Below are 16,980 nucleotides of genomic sequence, written 5' to 3'. Positions count from 1 at the left end.
TGAATATTATGGAATTCTTCCTGATATACCAAAAACCTGCTTCACAAATTCATTCTTCCAGCAATTATTGATGGATAGCAGCTTGGCAACTGGTTCAGGCAGTGAGTTTTGGAGTGAGGCAGAACTGGGTTACACTGCAGCTTTGTCTCTGCCTTAGTGTGTGGTCTTGGGGGACTTAACCCCAGTTTCCTCGTCTGTGAAAGCGAATAATATGAACTGTGTAGAGTTGTGAGGATTCAAATGATTTCATGCATGAAAGTAATTAGTAGTACAGAGTCTGAATACGGTGTGTGCTCAGGAAATGGTAGTAGTCGATTTTATTATGACTTGTATTATTTGTATGATACTTCGCTAAACACTTAGCTCTATGTTAGCTCATTGGATCTCACCTCAGCTCTGTGAGGTGGGTCAGGCAACCTGCACTGGTTTTGCTTCTACTATGCATCTAGCACCCTGTCAGATGCTTATCAGTTACATCTTGTTGATGTCTTTTTTTTTTAAGATTTTATTTTATTTATTTGACAGCGAGAGAGGGAGAGAGCACAAGCAGGGGAACTGGCAGGCAGAGGGAAAAGCAGGCTCCCCACTGAGCAAGGAACCCGATACAGGACTTGATCCCAGGACCCTGGGATCATGACCTGAGCCAAAGGCAGACACCTAAGCAGCTGAGCCACCGGGTGCCCCAGATTTTTTAAATTTATTTACTTGAGAGAGAGACAGAGAGAACAGGAGCAGGGGGAGGAGCAGAGGGAAAGGGACAATAGCAGGTGGGCAGGTCTCTGAAGGGGGCATCAGCACACAGAAGCCGAAAAAGGGGAGCTCAGGAATCATTAAAGGGATCCCAGGGAGGATCTGAGCAGTACCCGTTTGGCCAATCTTATTGTTGGCAATATCTTTATTTTAAAAAAAAAATTTTTTTTTAAGTAATCTTTACACCCAACTTGGGGCTCTATCTCCAACCCCGAGATCAAGAGTCACATGTTCTACTGACTGAGCCAGCCAGGCACCCTGGCAATAGATTTAAAATATACCCAGATTCTAATCACTTTTTTAGAAACTTTTTAAAAATCATGGTAAAATTCAGGGGCGCCTGGGTGGCTCAGTTGGTTAAACGACTGCCTTCGGCTCAGGTCGTGATCCTGGAGTCCCGGGATCGAGTCCCGCATCGGGCTCCCTGCTCGGCAGGGAGTCTGCTTCTCCCTCTGACCCTCCTCCCTCTCATGCTCTCTGTCTCTCATTCTCTCTCTCTCATATAAAAAAAAAAAAAATCATGGTAAAATTCATATAACCTACAGTTAGGTGGCATTAAGTACATTCACACTGTTGTGCAACCATCACCACCATCCATCCACTGAACTTTTTTCATTATGCAAAACTGAAACTCTGTACCTAGTGAACATTTTGTTTATTCATTCATCTGTGGATGGACACTTGGATCGCTCCTTCCTCTTGGCTATTGCAAATAATGTTGCTATGAACATGGATGTTCAAATATCTGAGTCCCTGCTCTCAATTCTTTTGAGTATGTAACCAGAGTGGAATTGCTAGATCATATGGAAATTCTATTTTTAATTTATTTAGGAACCGCCATGCTGTTTTCCATAGTGGCTGCACCATTTTCCATTCCCACCCACAGCGCACAAGTGTTCCAATTTTTCAACATCCTTGCCAACACTTGTTATTTTCTGGGTGTTTTTTAATCTGATAATTTCTTATCCCTTCTACAAAGTCCACCCTAAACCAAGCTATTTCGGTTTCTGCCTGGATGATTGCAGTAGAATCCCCGGTGACCTCCCGGCTTCTACCCCCATTCCATGTGGTCTCAACACCTTGCCTCTGCTCACAACCTCCAGGGTCTTTCTCCCCTCCCACTCAGTAAGTTCTTACAATGGCCTATGATGCTGTGCAAGATTTGCTCCCCACCCTCCCAACTCTGACTCATTTGCTACTTGTCACTCCACTTCAGCCATTCTGGCTTTTATTTTTTATTATGATTTTTTTCTGTCCCAAGTAACCTACTGCCTCAGGGCCTTTGCTTGGGTTTGTCAGCCTGGAATACTCTTTCTTCAGATATCCTTACTGTAACTTGCTTCTTCACTTCCTTCAGGTATTATTCAAATGTCCATTTCTCACTGAGGCCTCTTGACTTTCCCCATTGCTCACCCACCCCTCATCCATTTTCTGCTTTCCCCATCCTGCCCTGGGACTGGAGAGAATAACCCCTAGAGACCATACCACCTGGGCTTTCCTGCCCTCAGGCTTCTGGGTGGGTTTGGCCCATGGGAGGTGCTGCCAGGAGATGAATGGCAAAAGGAGAAAGATGTTGGAGTTTTCCTACATCCTACCTGCTTGGCCGGGGGGCCAGACAGCAGCTGCATTTGGGAGGGGTAGTCCTTCCTCCACTTTCCAGCTCCCCCCGACTCTCAACTCTCAGTGACATCATTTCCTCCCTTGCCCTTCAGTCCTTAAAGTTCTAAGGCCTCTCTGTTGTTGTTGGTCCCCGGAGCCTCAATATCCCTTTTGATTCTCTGAACCCTGCCCATTCCTCTAGGCTCCTCACTAAGACTTGAACCCTCTGACCTGGATTCTGTCTCTTGCTGGACCCTGACTGAAACACCTGGATCACGTTATGTACAATTTCCAACCCTACCTTCTGTCTCATATGTTTTTTGTTGTTTTTTAAGTAGTCTCTTTGCCCATTGTGGGCCTTGAACTCTGAGATCAAGAATCTCAGATGGTTAAACCTGTGCCTTCAGCTCAGGTCATGATCTCAGAGTCCTGGGATCCAGCCCCTTGTTGGGCTCCCTGCTCAGCGGGGAGTCTGCTTCTCCCTCTCCCTCTGCCTCTCTCCCTGCTTATGCTCTCTCTTTCTCTCAAATGAATAAATAAAATCTTTAAAAAAAAGTCACAGGCTCCACCAAGGGAGCCAGCCAGGTGCCCCTACTTTCTCTTTCATTAATTGGCACTTCCCATTTCCTCTTTGTTCATCTACACAGCACCTATTATCTAACATATATTTACTTATTTGGTTATTTTCCTCAAGGCGCGCCTCCCCCCCCCCCCCACGTGCACAGTCAGGGATGGAAGGTGCAAGAGCGCAGAGCTGTTTGTTTTGTTCACTGTTGTATCTCCTCCACAGAGCAGGCCATCAGCGAGAATTTGTTGAATGAATGAATGAATGAATGAATGAATGAACGAACGAACGAACGAACGAACGACAAGGGGGCTATGGAGAAGACAGAAGCGTGGTCCAAGTTGAAGGCGGAAGAGCTGACTCTCAATTTCTCCTCTCCTCGCCCCTGCCCAGAATGCTGAGTGCCCGAGAAGGAGGCGGAAATTAGTGCGTTCAACAGCCCTCCAGTCGGGTGTTTACTTAATTAGGGCTTGTATCTCGAGGCTCATCTGTGTTTAACGCTCCACTTAATGGCTTCGTCTGGTTCCTTGCGGGTTCAGCGGAACCTGCTAGGCGAGGCTAGGCGAAGCCACTGGGTACCATCTGGGGCCTTCGCTGCAAAGATGCGCCCTTGCACGCAAGCTAACCTGCCCTCGGGCACGGAAAGCGACCCCTGCGGGAGACCGAGGCTATCGAGGAGTGGAGCTCAGCGAGCTGCCTCTGGCTTTTCCAGCGCTTTGTCCATGCCCAACCCCCAGCCGCTGGGACCTTAAGCCGGATAACCGAGCTTAATACCAGATACCAATTGCTTGCTTTTACCATCAGCCGTGAAATTGAAGGGTTACATTTCTTAGTTTGGGGAATGTGAGGGTGCTAAGAAGGACAGAAACCACTCACGAGGCGGAGGACAAATGAGCCAGATCCTAAAGCAGTAATACCAAGCAATGTTTGGGCACTTGCTCTGTGCCAGGTACTGAGTTGAGTGTTTTAAATTTTTTTTTTTAAAGATTTTGTTTATTTATTTGACAGAGAGAGACCTAGCGAGAGAAGGAACACAAGCAGGGGGTAGTGGGAGAGGGAGAAGCAGGCTTCTCATTGAGCAGGGAGCCCGATGCGGGGCTCCATCCCAGGACCCTGGGATCATGACCTGAGCGGAAGGCAGACACTTAACAACTGAACCACCCAGGCGCCCCTGAGTTCAGCGTTTTAAATGTATTAATGAATCCTTGTTTATATGTATTAATTCATTTAATCCTAGTACTTTAGAGGGCAAATGTCTTTTTTTTTTAAGATTTTATTTATTTATTTGACAGAGACATAGTGAGAGCAGGAAACAAGCAGGGGGAGTGGGAGAGGGAGAAGCAGGCTTCCCGCGGAGCAGGGAGCCCGATGTGGGACTCGATCCCAGGACTCTGGGATCATGACCTGAGCCGAAGGCAGACGCTTAACGACTGAGCCACCCAGGCGCCCGAGGGCAAATGTCTTAATGCAGGCAGAATTGAGCCTCAAAGAGGTTATTTCACTTGCCTGAGGCCATAGTACTAATCATGGTTGAACACAGGGTTGAACACAAGCAGTATGGCCCCAGAGCCAGTGCTCGGAGAGAGAACTCCCACGGTCCCAGCACAAACCATTTTCCTCTTAGCCACAGGTCTAGTGGTTGGAAAGACAGGCAGGCCACCAGGTTGGCCCTTGAGAGTCAAAAAATCTATAATTACAGACTCCAGTCTCCTCCTCAAACCCCTGAATCTGAGCTGGGGAGGAAGAAGGAGAGAACAAGGAGGTGTCAGCCTGGGTTCTCAGGGCAGCTCGGAAAGTGGAGAGGTCTCAGGGAACACGACATTGGGAAAGCTCAGCTTGGTGAGGAGAGGGTATGCAGGGTGGAGGGACTGAGTCTCAGGACATTTTCTGTGTCCAGGGCCCACTCACTGTGTGTCATGAAAAAGAAAGCACTTCAGGTCTAAAGTAGAGGGACAAGGGGCACTTGGGTGGCTCAGTAGTTAAGAGTCTGCCTTCGGCTCAGGTCATGATCCTAGGGTCCTGGAATCGAGTCCCACACTGGGCTCCCTGCTCAGCTGGGAGCCTGCTTCTCCCTCTTCCTCTGCAGCTCCCCCTGCTTGTGCTGTCAAATAAATAAAATCTTAAAAAATAAAGTAGAGGGACGAATCCGTCTTTCTTTTAAGAAGAGGGGGGGTGGTAGGAGAGCTGCTTATGTGGGAGGTTCGCTGGACTGCCGCTTGCCCAGTTTTCAGTTAGATTATATTCAGTACGGGGCACCTGGGTGGCTCAGTCGTTAAGCGTCTGCCTTGGGCTCAGATCATGATCCCAGGGTTCTGGGATCGAGCCCCGCATTGGGCTCCCTGCTCCGCAGGAAGCCTGCTTCTCGCTCTCCCACTCCCCCTGCTTGTGTTCCCTCTCTCGCTGTGTCTTTCTCTGTCAAATAAATAAAATCTTAAAAAAAAATTGTATTCAGTATTTCAGACCAATAAAAACAGCTGCGTTTTTAAAAATGTCTTTTTAAAGTCTTTATATTTTACGTAAAGTTGAGAAAATCATTTGTGTTTAATGGGGGAGGGGGGGTCCCAGGAGATGATGGGGCTAATAAAAAGCCCGTCTACTCGCCCCCTTTGGCGCCACGACAGCCTCTGAACTCTGGGGCCTTCTCTCCTAGGCTCCATTTGTTGGGCTGTACAATGGAAGTAATGAGTCTTCCGCAAGTTCCAGCGAGTCTGAAGCGCGGCCTCTCTGCACCTCACTGCCAGTTTTCAACCTTACTCCTGTGTCCTCAGCGGGCTGGCATGGGGGGAGGTGGAGAAAGAGGCAGGGGGCAGCCCCCGCTGTAGCCGACACACCCGGCCTCCATCAAAGCTTTGGATAACAGAGTGCCTCGGGGCAGTATGAATGGGGCGCCTCTGTTTCCAGTCGGGTTCAGATGCGTCTCCACTTTTTTCCCACTGTAGCCGCAAGGCACAAAAACATTTTTCTTCGAGTGCTGCGGAGACTGAGAAGCGGGGTGATTTTTTTGTTTTGTTTTTTCCCTCGAACCCAGAATCTGTGAGACAGAGCCTGGGTCCCTGCGGGTAGCAGCTCCGGAAAAGCCCCGTGGGCATTTCGGAATTGCGGCAATAAAACGAATACAGGCGTATATCGTGGGCGTCTCCACGAGGCCTGCGGCGGCCCCACCTGCAAGGGGGCGGGACCTGCGGCGCCGGACCAATCAGCACCCACCTGCGCTCACCTGGCCCCCCCCCCCTCCCGCTAGCTCCCGCGGGCCGCGGCGCTCAAAGGGACCGGGAAAGCTTAGCGAAGCACTGGCCCGCGGAGGCTGCAGCTCCTTCGTCCTTCATTCTCCAGCTATGGAGCTCCCTAATGGGCTTCTCGCATCCCTCCGCCTCGTTCTCCTCCTTCAGGTACTCCACTGCCTCGCCCGTGCCCCGGCCGGGGCGGTCCAGCTGGGCGGGTCCGCACGCGGCGGTGGCGTCGAGGAGAAAGAGTTGCCGGGCTCCTTGGGGCCAAGGTGGCCCGGCAGAGCCCCGTGAGGAATATCGGGCGGGTTACGCAGAACCGGGCACGCCTGTGACCCAGCCTCCCCCTTTTCCCCTCTTCCCTCAGGCGCAGGTTTGCTGGCTGCCTTGCGTGGCCTCCGAGCCGTGCCGGGCGGGCTTCGGGAAAGCTGAAGTGGCGTTGGAGGCGGGAGGCGCGGAGCTGGAGTTGGGCCGGGCGCAGAGGAAAGGTAAGACCTTCCCGGAGGTACCCCGGTGGAACCGCGGGGCCGGGGGTCGCACGTGGGCCGCTCCAGTAGTCCGCGCGAGGGGTGCCCAGGCTGGGGCGGGGGAAAATCTGGCGCCGCTAGCTCCGCCTCGGGTGTGGAGAAGGCGCCGAAAGCATCCCGGGGGCTAGCGTGGGGGTGGATGGCGGACAGAGAAGGATGGAGAGCACAGCGCCCTCTGACCTCCTAACTCCTCCTCGCCCTGCTGCTACCTAGACCTCCGTCGGGGTGCGGGGCGGCTGAGTTCCTCACCCAGCCCGGACGTGGGAAGCTCTCCCCCACTGGCCCCAGCAAAGGAATGCGTCGTCCACATTCCTCCCCCAACCCCCGCGCAGGTGTGGGGATGAGCCGTGCCCCGGGCAGTCCCCTTCGCCCCTCTCGGGCCCCCTTTGTGTACCATGCTTTGTGTCTCCGACAGACAGACCAGGTCTGTTTCTCTTCTTCGCGTTCCCCTCCCCCGCCCCCCTTCTTCCCCCGCAGTTGGAATGCACTCTTAACCCTGCCCTTCCCGGAGGGCCTGCGCCCCTGCAGCCTGCGTGGAAACTGGGTCTGGCACACCTGGGCTGGGGCCATCACGCAGTGGGACACCCCTGCCCCCCCATCTTGGGATTGGAATGTTGGAGGAGTGGGGGGATCCCAAGCCGGAAGGTCTTGAGCTGAGGGCGCGGTGGATGGGAGATCAAAGCACATTTTTGGTCACCCAATTTACTAGTCCACTCCCCACACACCCAAGTTCAAAAACTTGAGAGCGAGGGGTCACCTTGGTGCGGAGAACCAGTCTGTTATGAGACCCGGACAGCTGCGGGCTGATGGGGGCCTCTTTCCCTCCACCCAGGACAGGACAGTAGGGGTTTCTCCACCGATCAAACCCAAGTTCTTAAACAGAAGTGTAACCCAGGATCCTTGGGTGGGGGTTCCAGAGGATCCCTAACCTGTGAAATTGTTGAAGAACTTGTGTGTGCATTTTCCTGGGGAGGGGATTTGCAGCTTAGGTGGCTTTCAGAACGATTAAGAACCTTTGCTACCTAGCATTTTTCTAATGCCTTCATCAGCATACTCCTTACCCCAGGTACAAATTACCAGCTTGAATGTAGAGGTGCCAATGCCTCTCCTTTGTTTCTCCAAAAGAGGACTGGGGTCTGGAGTCTGTGGGAGCCTTTTTTCCCCCCTTCTTTTCCCAAACAACCCTGCAGATTGACAAAACAATTAACACCCAGGCTAGGCCAGGCTCCTTAAACTCTTGGCTGTAGGGAGCCAAGCAGAGGCATTAAGAGGCCATGCCTCATAAACTTTAAATTCTTGCACATGGGTTTATTACTGACTGGCTAACAAACTGCAACTCAGCCAACCTGTGAAAATGTTAACTTGGGCAGAGCCCCAAATCCAATTCCGGCTCCCTGAGGAAGCTTTATTGCTAACCAGACCTCTGCCAAATCTGTACTCCTCCCCATCATTGTCAAGTTCTCTGACTACAATTTCATGGCTTTTGAGTGTTGGCTGTGCCTTATCTTTCTTACCGAAGCAAGAAATATCAGATTAACTGTCACTTCACTAAGCTTGAGGTTGTTGGGAGGAAGCAGTGACCAGGTTTTCGATTTCATGGTCCGGTTGGCGAGTGTTTCTTGGTGACGTCAGGTAGTTTAAACCTTTGGAGAAAATTATGCTTTTTTGGATGTCTGGTTTATGGTTGTGAAAATGGTGGGTTCATGCCAGGAGCACACCTGGGTTATAAAACAAAGGTGGGTTAAGGTGCTTAGCTAACCTTAAGCCTCCCTGCAACATGACTGGTTCTAGAGTAGTTTTCTTGTGAAACAGGCTGCTGCCTTCTTTTTTAAGTAAAAGCAAGTTTCTGGGTCCAGTTGGCCCCAATAAATTGAGACACCCTAACAAAAAATACTGATATTTCTCTCCTTAGTTCTCAGCTGCTGACCTCTTTCTACCTCCCCACCTCCATCCCAGCTCTCTGTCCTCAGTGCACAGGATGGATCCAGCCATGTTGAAAGGGTTATCCTGAGGGTACATACAAACTCTCAAGTTTGGCCAAGCAGACAAGTTTTCTTATTGCTAAGGAACAATTGCCCCTGTTGTTCGCCCCTGGGTTATGAATATCACAGGTGTCTATGAAGTTGAGCTCAAAGAAATTATCTGATATAATTAATACCTTGTTAGCGTGTGCACTTTTCAAAGCACTTTCACAACTCTTGAGCTTGCTTTGTCCCCCTGACACAGGCTGGTAAGGTAACTATTAAACAGCTTGAGCTCTTAATCTGAGAGTTGGTACTTCAGAAACCCTGTAACCCAGCCCTGCTGGAGGTTTCAGAGGTGGAGACACAGAAACGGCTAAATGGATTCCATTTGCTAGGCTGAACAGCTCAGGAGCTTAGCTTCCTTGAGGGTCACAAATACGACTTTTACCTTTAGGTTTAGTCCCAGACCTGATACTTCACAGGATGCCCAGAAGGTATTTGCATGAATCATGACAATCTTGTGAAGGTCTACCTATTTTACACAGGAAGCCTGAGTGGTTGTGGCTTCACCAGAGGCATTACTACTGGGACCAGTTGGGACTTGAATGGAAGGTTGTGACTCCTAAGTTCCGTGGCATTTTTTACTACCACAAAGGGGGAGGTGGGGGAAAGGAAGTGGAGTGTTGGAGCACCCAATCCCACAGACCCCCATAACAACCCTGTCCGAAGAGCAATTAGTCATTTGCTGATTCTTATCATAAGGTTTTCCAGAAACACTCCTGTAGGGAAACTGGCTTAGATACAGTCTCTCGGTGTCCTAGTGATGCGGCTTGGGTCAAGTAACCCTGGGCTTGGGTGAGCCAAGGGCAAGAGGTTAATCTGGAGGGAGGCAGAGCTGGAATGTTCCCCACCCCACCCCAACCCCACAGTCTGGGGGGCTGCCTTCAGGTGTGGTCTGGAAGCAAAGACCAAGAAGAGGTGGGAGGAAGGAATTTGCATGATATTAGTACAGTGATTAAAAGTGATTGACCTGACGTAGTCATACATCCTTAATGGTGGGCAGTTGAGAGAAGCAGCTTAATTACAGTAAAAGAAATCCAGTACTTCATTATGGCCCCTCACCAGGTTCAACTCACCCTTAGTCAGTGTTTAAGGAAGGTTAAAGCTAACCCACATTAGCTTTGGTAGGAAACTTCCAAGTTCAGTAGTGAATCTGACTGAGCATGAATTAACTTCAAGGTGATTTTGCCTATTTCAACTTCTGTAAAAATGGCCTTTTGTTTTGGAGCGTCTATCAATAGAGGGCATGGCCCAGAATGTTTTATTCTTTCAGTAAACATATACTTTTAGCATCTGCATGTGTCAGGCAGTGTTCTAGAACTGCAGGTAAAGCAATGGATACAGCCAAGTTCCTGCCCTTGGGGAGCTTATAGTCTAATATTTTTTATGTTTATGATCACCTTGCAAAGCAGGTGGTGGTAACTGTCCTTTGCTGTAAAAGGGGTGAGCAACTTGGTGTGAGTCACTGGGGCGGTCAGCAGTGAGGCCAGGATTTTCTTTTTTTTAATTTTATTTATTTTTTAAAGTAATCTCTACACCCAACATGGGGCTCGAACTCGACCTCAAGATCAAGAGTCATATGCTCTACTGACTGAGGCTCCCAGTTACCCGAAGGCCAGGATTTTAAATCCAGGGGGATTCCTCAGTGCCTAGGAAATCTGCCTGAGTAATGAATATTTGGGAACTGGGGCTCCTGCCTCAGCAGGAGATTAGGGTTGATTTCTGAAGCCTATTGCATATCACCATTAGCTTGTGCCTGGGGAGCAGGTCCCAAACCTCTAGTCTCCCCACCTCCTCACATGGCAATCTGTTCCTAGGTTACCCAGTGCAGGGTGCCCTCACCTCCCTGCTGAGGGTGAGGAAGGCATTGCTTATGATGAGCAGTGAGTTTCTAGGGCTGGAAACTACAGCTCTGCACAGCATTTGGAGGATGAGGAGGGAGAGGAGGGCCTCCCCTGCCCAAATCAGTTGAGGCTTTAGTTCTGAGGCTGAACTGAGGCTGAACTGTCTCCATTCAGAGAACCACTGTTAATGAAGAATAACATACATGGAGGAAATTGTCCAAATGATAAGTATACAGCTCAGTGATTGTCACAGATTTGAAACGCCCACGTACCTGTACCTAGATCAAGAAACAGCATTACCAGGGTGCCTATTTGGCTCAGTCGGTTAAGCATCTGACTCTAGATCTCCGCTTAGGTCTTGATCTCAGGGTCATGAGTTCAAGCCCCACGTTGGGCTCCACGCTGGGTGTGGAGCCTACTTAAAAAAAGAAAGAGCATTACCAGTGCCTCAGATGCCCCTTCCTTCCCATTCTCTATCCTCCCCACCAAGAAAAACACTATCTTGACTTCTAATACCATAGATTAATTTGCCCATATTTGAATTTTATGTAGAAGAATCATATAAAATATCCTCCTGGGTCATTGTACCTTGTGAGATTCTTCCATAGTTCTGGAAGTACTTGTAGGGGATTATCAGAGTCCTATAGCATTCCATTATGTGATGATTGATGCTTCTACTGTTGATAGGTATTTGAGGAGTTTCATTTTGATTTGGCAAATCAAAATTGATGAAGTCTTGGTGTACATTATCTGTTAGGTACATACCTGGGAGCATAACTGCTGGGTTAACTGAGGATTACCTGAGGATCTCAGTACTATGCTGTGTCCTGAGAAGTCAGCTTTTCTCAGTCTTGAAGTAGCCGAGTCTCTTCTGGATTCTGCCATCCCCCTCCTCCAACAGTGTCCTCACCAGACCCATCCCTTCTGGGGATTCTTGATTTTCACTTGGCAAGTCTTTATTTTGTCTTTGGTCACATCCTTTGTGTTGGGGGAGAAATCCTTCCCTTTAATTGTCCTTAAGCCAGTGCTTGTTATTTTCCCCCCAAATAGAAAGGGAATCTGGAAATGGACCTGAATTTCTTAGGTGAGGTCTTCTTCCTGGGTGATTTTTATTCTGGACAGTGTATGAGTGGGGAGCAGCCTCCTCAAATGGACAAGGTGGTCAAGTCCAGCTCCTCCTTCATTATGGAGGCAATGAGGTATCTGAGACCCAAGGACAAGTTGACTGGTCATTTGGCCGACAAATGTCTGAGTACCTACTGGGTGTTAGATGTTCAGAAATGACAAAGACTCGTATCTCATTAATGCCAGTGAACTCCCCAATTAGAGGATGAAGCAGATCAGCCGCCAGGCCATTTTAATTATGAATCTGACATTCAACAGATACTGAGCACCTACCAAGTGGGTTAAATACTATTGTTCTAAGTGCTACGGTTATGTTAGTGAGCAAAACATGCCCAAAACCCAGGCTTCATGGGCCATTTACCTGCTAGTGGAAGAAGACAGACAAAATAAGTTAGTATAGTATATATAGCATATGTATTATATATAATAACTAAAAATACAGTATAATATATATTATGTTTTATATATATATAATATATAACATGTATATATAAATATGATCAAGCAGGAGGTAGGGGAGAAAAAAATATGGAGGCACATAGGAAGGGCTGCTGATACGTTCTCAGGGGACCTGAAGGAAGTGATGTCCAAGCTGAAGGCTGGAGAAGAATTATGCAAGGGAGTTGGGGCAGGAGAGGTAGCAGGGAGTGTTCCTGGCAAGGGCACAGTATGGGGGCCAGGAACTTAAATATATTTAGTCTGGCTGGACCATGGAGTGTAAGGTGGGAAGAGGCAAAAGAAGTAGGCAGGGTCCAGTCCAGCTTGAAATTTGTCCCACTCCACCCCCACCCCCGCCCCCCATCAGAGAGGCAGTAAGGTATTTGGGAAAGGCAGATGTGGCTGAAGTCCTAGTTAGGCCCAACTGGAGGCCAGCGTCTCTGAAGTCTCCCCTGGAACCAGGACCCTGGGCCCCACCTCCAGCCTCCCTTCTTGCCTCCCCTTCCCCGCTTTCCCCAGATCCAAGAATGTTTTAAGTCTCAAATTTCCCCCCTCATTTCATTTAGTTACCAGTCATTGCCAGGCAGCAGGGCTACCCATCAAGGAAGGGCTTCCAAACAAAAAAGCAACCTAAATACCATTTACTGAGAGCTTACTGAGTTCTAGAGACTACATTATGTACTTTATGTAATAAGCCCTTTTAATCCCCTTATACCCGTGGGTGGGGTGGGGGGTGTTGAATTGGCTTCATTTAACTGGATAGGAAACCTAGGCTTGTAAGTTTGTAACCTATCCAAGGTCGCCCAGCTAGTAAATTGTGGAATTAGAATTTGAACCCCGGTTGGTCTCCCTAAGTGTGGGATACTAACTAACCACACTCCTAAGTGTGCCAGAGGGGAAGAGGTTGTGTGTCCTTCTGGTCGCAGCCAAGCTAGAGGAAGATTGGAAATAGTTAACTTCTGACCCAAGGGCTTTGAATTCCTGTTCCTTCCACAGGCCTCTGTTAATCACCAGGAGCGGGAGTTGGGGGGAGGGGGCATTTCTATCCAGGACCCCTGGCCTCCTCTTTAGGATGTGGGGGGATAGGGCTAGTTCAGATACCAGGCCTGATAGCACTCTCACTCAGAGTTCTCAGCAGAGAATCTGCTCCTGGCTGATTATCTTCTACCTCTCCTCATCCCCACCCCCACCTTCCTGCTCCACTCCCCGCCCCCCCTCAAGGACTCCCCCACCTTGCTCTGAGTGGAGGAGCTTGATACACTCTGCCTCTCTCCCCTTGCCCCAGCGAAATCTGGGCACCCTTCCGATTCTGGGTCACTAGAGTTTCAGTGGCCTGCAAGTTCGTCAAGCTAACAGAATGCCCTCCAGGCTATGGTAGCCATGATCCTGCTGAACTTCCGGGGTGTTGGGATGCTTCTGCTGTTTCAGTAAACCAAAATGCCTTATCCTGGAAAGAGAGAGCACACAGACATCTTCCTTTTCCCCCCATACCCCATCTTTGAACTCACAACTCTGACTTTTTTGCTGTCTGACATCTGAGGAGAGGGCCTCAGAGCCAAGGCCCCATAGCCAGGAGGTGGTTGGTGGCTCCTTCCCCGTCATGAGAGCCTCTGAGGCTCCACAGAACCCCAGGGAGGGGAGATCTGTTCTCCACTGGACCCCAAGACTTGATCTCAAGGGCCGGATGGGGAGATGGGGCCAAGGAGGCACAATCCCAGGCTTTCCTTTTCCCTCTCAGTCTCAGAACCCCAATTTTTGCTAAAGAGCACATAAGATTAGTTCAGTGTTACAGCTCTCTTACCAAGAAACCTTAAACCCGTGTTGAAGGCTAAAGGTCGGTTGACCTGGCCCAGAGTTCTGATCTCAGGGTCTCCCATCAGCTTGAGGAAGTCTTTGCTCCCCTGGAATTCACTGTGTACAAGAGTGCATATGTATTTTTCTGAGACAATTCCTCCCCCTAATTTGGGAAACCCTAGCATATCCCTGTCTCCCCAAACTGCGCCCCCCTTCCCCAGCTCAGGTACATTCAGTTTTTCAGGGTCTTGTCAACCCAGCGGTGGGCACAGGTCTGATGGTGGACATCTGGGCAGGGGAAAATGGGGTTCTCAGCCTGGTTTCTCAACCCAACCTATGTGGCCTGAGACAAGTTACTCTGCTCCCAGCTCCTCAGCCTTGAGGCTCTAAGTGTCGTGTGTGTGACATGCCTTCATGTCCCTGGAGCTATGAGGAGGTGGACTGCTGGCTGGTCGCTAACAGGGCAGGACTGGAGCGTTCTGCTCCTCTGCTGAGTGTCTTGCTTAAAGGCTGGCTACCTTCTCACAGCGAGTCCCATCTTGTCGTAGCTTCAGGCCGAGAGAAAAGACAGCTACTTGTGGGCTCCTCACACACAAGCCAGAACAAGATGCCAGGCCCACACCCTGCCCTCTTCTTGTGGAGTCTGCCTCAGCTGGGGCTTCCCACCAGGGCTGCTTGACCTGCAATTTTCTTGTCTTTTATGGTCTTTTTCTGCTTCCAGAATGCTCCTGCATTCCCCATCGGGGACTCAACCACACTCCAACTGGTTTACCGGTCTTTATCCCCTGAGTCAGTAGTTTGCAAGCTTGGCTGAGTATCAGACTTGCCTAGGGAGCTTTTCATTTTTATCACATCCCTCTCCATATGTACTACTGGTATTGTTTATGTGGGGTTGGGCTGGTTGGTTGGAATTTTACATTAATCCACGAATATATGTTCACTGTAAAAGACCATGTTTTTCAATAAAATATGTAACACTTAGTATGTGACAGGTACGGCTCTTACCATTTTAGATGTATTAGCATGTTTAATCACCATAACGCCCCTTCCCCATTTTACAGATAAGGAAACTGAGACTAGAGGGGTTAAGTAACTTGCCCAAGATCACACAACTGATAAATTGCAGTTTGGATTCAAGTCTAAGCAGTCCAAGCTTTAACCACTGCACTCCACTGCCTCTCAATAGAAGCAAATCAGAAATAAACACAGGAAAGTTCTCTTCCTCAGTTCTCCTGCCTAAGGATAAGCACATCCAGTGGTTTAATGTGAATCTTTGTGGACCTTTTTCTTTACAAGAAACTTATATGTGCATTAAGGAATTTTTAAAACAAGAATTGGACTATATCAAGCATATAAACATTATAACTTGCTTTTTTAACTTACTGAATCACAGGCATCTTTCTCCATATTGTTAAATACACATCTTGTTTTTAACAAGTCCATAGTCTTCTATGTGGTGGATATACCATGATTTATTTAGCTAAACCCTTTTTTTTTATCTTTTACAGATGTGGAAGTGGGGAGGAGTTAAAAACAGTTGTAAAGTGTTTGGATTTTCAGAAACCTATCAGAGATCACCTTATTAGGAAAGACTGCTGTAGAAGGATGATCACATGAATTGTTCATCGTAACCCCATTCACATAAATTAAGCTTTTCTGTTCGAATAATACTTTAAAGACGACAGGCTTTTTGCAGTAAACTTAATAAGGTTACTATGCCATTTAAAAACCATTAGTTTCGGGGCGCCTCGGTGGCTCAGTCAGATAAGCGCCAGACTCTTGGTTTCGGCTCTTGTCATGATCTCAGGGTCGTGAATACGAGCCCCATGTGGATTCCTGGCTCTGCGGGGAATCTGTTTCTCACCTCTTCCTCTCCCTCTCTCTCAAATAAATAATATTAAAAATAATTTTAAAACTGGGGCGCCTGTGTGGCTCAGTCATTAAGCATCTGCCTTCAGCTCAGGTCATGGTCTCAGGGTCCTGGGTTCGAGCCCCCATCGGGCTCCCTGATCCGCGGGAAGCCTGCTTCTCTCTCTCCCACTCCCCCTGCTTGTGTTCCTTCTCTTGCTGTGTCTCTCTCTGTCAAATAAATAAATCTTTAAATAATAATAATAATAAACCATTAATTTTAACACCAACCATTGTTTGATGACTTAATTATCTGAATGTTTCAGAAGTATTTGAAGTCATCAAAGCTTTAAAAAATGTAAACTGCTTAACTCAGAAGTAAACTGTAAAATCTCAGCACTTGCATTATTTTCCTTGGGTGTTGAGAGTTTGAAAATGAGACATTCAGTCAAAGCAAAAATGAAATTTTTCTCATTTTTCTTTAGATGTCAAAATCTAGTTAGCAAGCATTTTGCTGAAGAAAAGTTGATTTCCATTCTTTTTTTTTTTTTTTAAGATTTTATTTATTCATTCAAGACACACAGAGAGAGAGAGAGAGCATGAGCAGGGGGAGAGGCAGAGGGAGAAGCAGGCTCCCTGCCGAGCCAGGAGCCGGACATGGGGCTCAATCCTAGGACCCGGGGACCACGACCCAAGCCGAAGGCAGACGCTTAACCATCTGAGCCACCCAGGCGCCCCTCCTTTCTTTCTTTCTTTCTTTTTTTTTTTTTAAAGATTTTATTTATTTTTTAACAGAGAGAGAGACAGCAAGAGATGGAACACAAGCAGGGAGAGTGGGAGAGGGAGAAGCAGGCTTCCCGCTGAGCAGGGATCCCAATGTGGGACTCTATCCCAGAACCCTGGGATTATGACCTGAGCTGAAGGCAGACACTTGACTGAGCCACACAGGCATCCCGGTTTCCATTCCTAAAGAGGATATTCATTTATGATCTTATTTTCTCCCAAGAGGTGCTTATGGGCTTTTTATTTCTTTTTTTTTTTTTAAAGATTTTATTTATTTATTCATGAGAGACAGAGAGAGAGGCAGAGGGAGAAGCAGGCTCCCAAGGAGCAGGGAGCCCGATGCGGGACTCGATCCCAGGACCCTGGGATCATGACCTGAGCCGAAGGCAGACGCTTAACCATCTGAGCCACCCAGGCGCCCCTGGGCTTTTTCTTAATCCCAAATATTGTTGTAATAAA

At 48.5% G+C, this 16,980-nt stretch overlaps 1 protein-coding gene across 4 annotated transcripts in view; it reads left to right on the top strand.

Moving 5' to 3' along the window:
• Positions 1–16,980, top strand: part of CDH3 (cadherin 3) — a 126,644-nt gene that overhangs the window by 74,976 nt on the left and 34,688 nt on the right. For 3 of the 4 annotated variants that reach the window (XM_064581287.1, XM_064581286.1, XM_064581285.1), the window contains one exon: positions 6,506–6,626. In XM_064581287.1, the coding sequence (XP_064437357.1) occupies positions 6,506–6,626 (121 nt within the window). Of the gene's footprint in view, positions 1–6,234; positions 6,304–6,505; positions 6,627–16,980 lie in introns of those variants that run through there. The other variant, XM_045892114.3, reaches the window with a different exon arrangement.

Source organism: Mirounga angustirostris, unplaced genomic scaffold (genome assembly GCF_029215605.1).
Source record: "Mirounga angustirostris isolate CCGP_5_RB_7025 unplaced genomic scaffold, mMirAng1.0.hap1 SCAF_16, whole genome shotgun sequence".
Taxonomy (NCBI): Eukaryota; Metazoa; Chordata; class Mammalia; order Carnivora; family Phocidae; genus Mirounga; species Mirounga angustirostris.
This window is presented reverse-complemented; position numbering and strand designations above follow the sequence as displayed.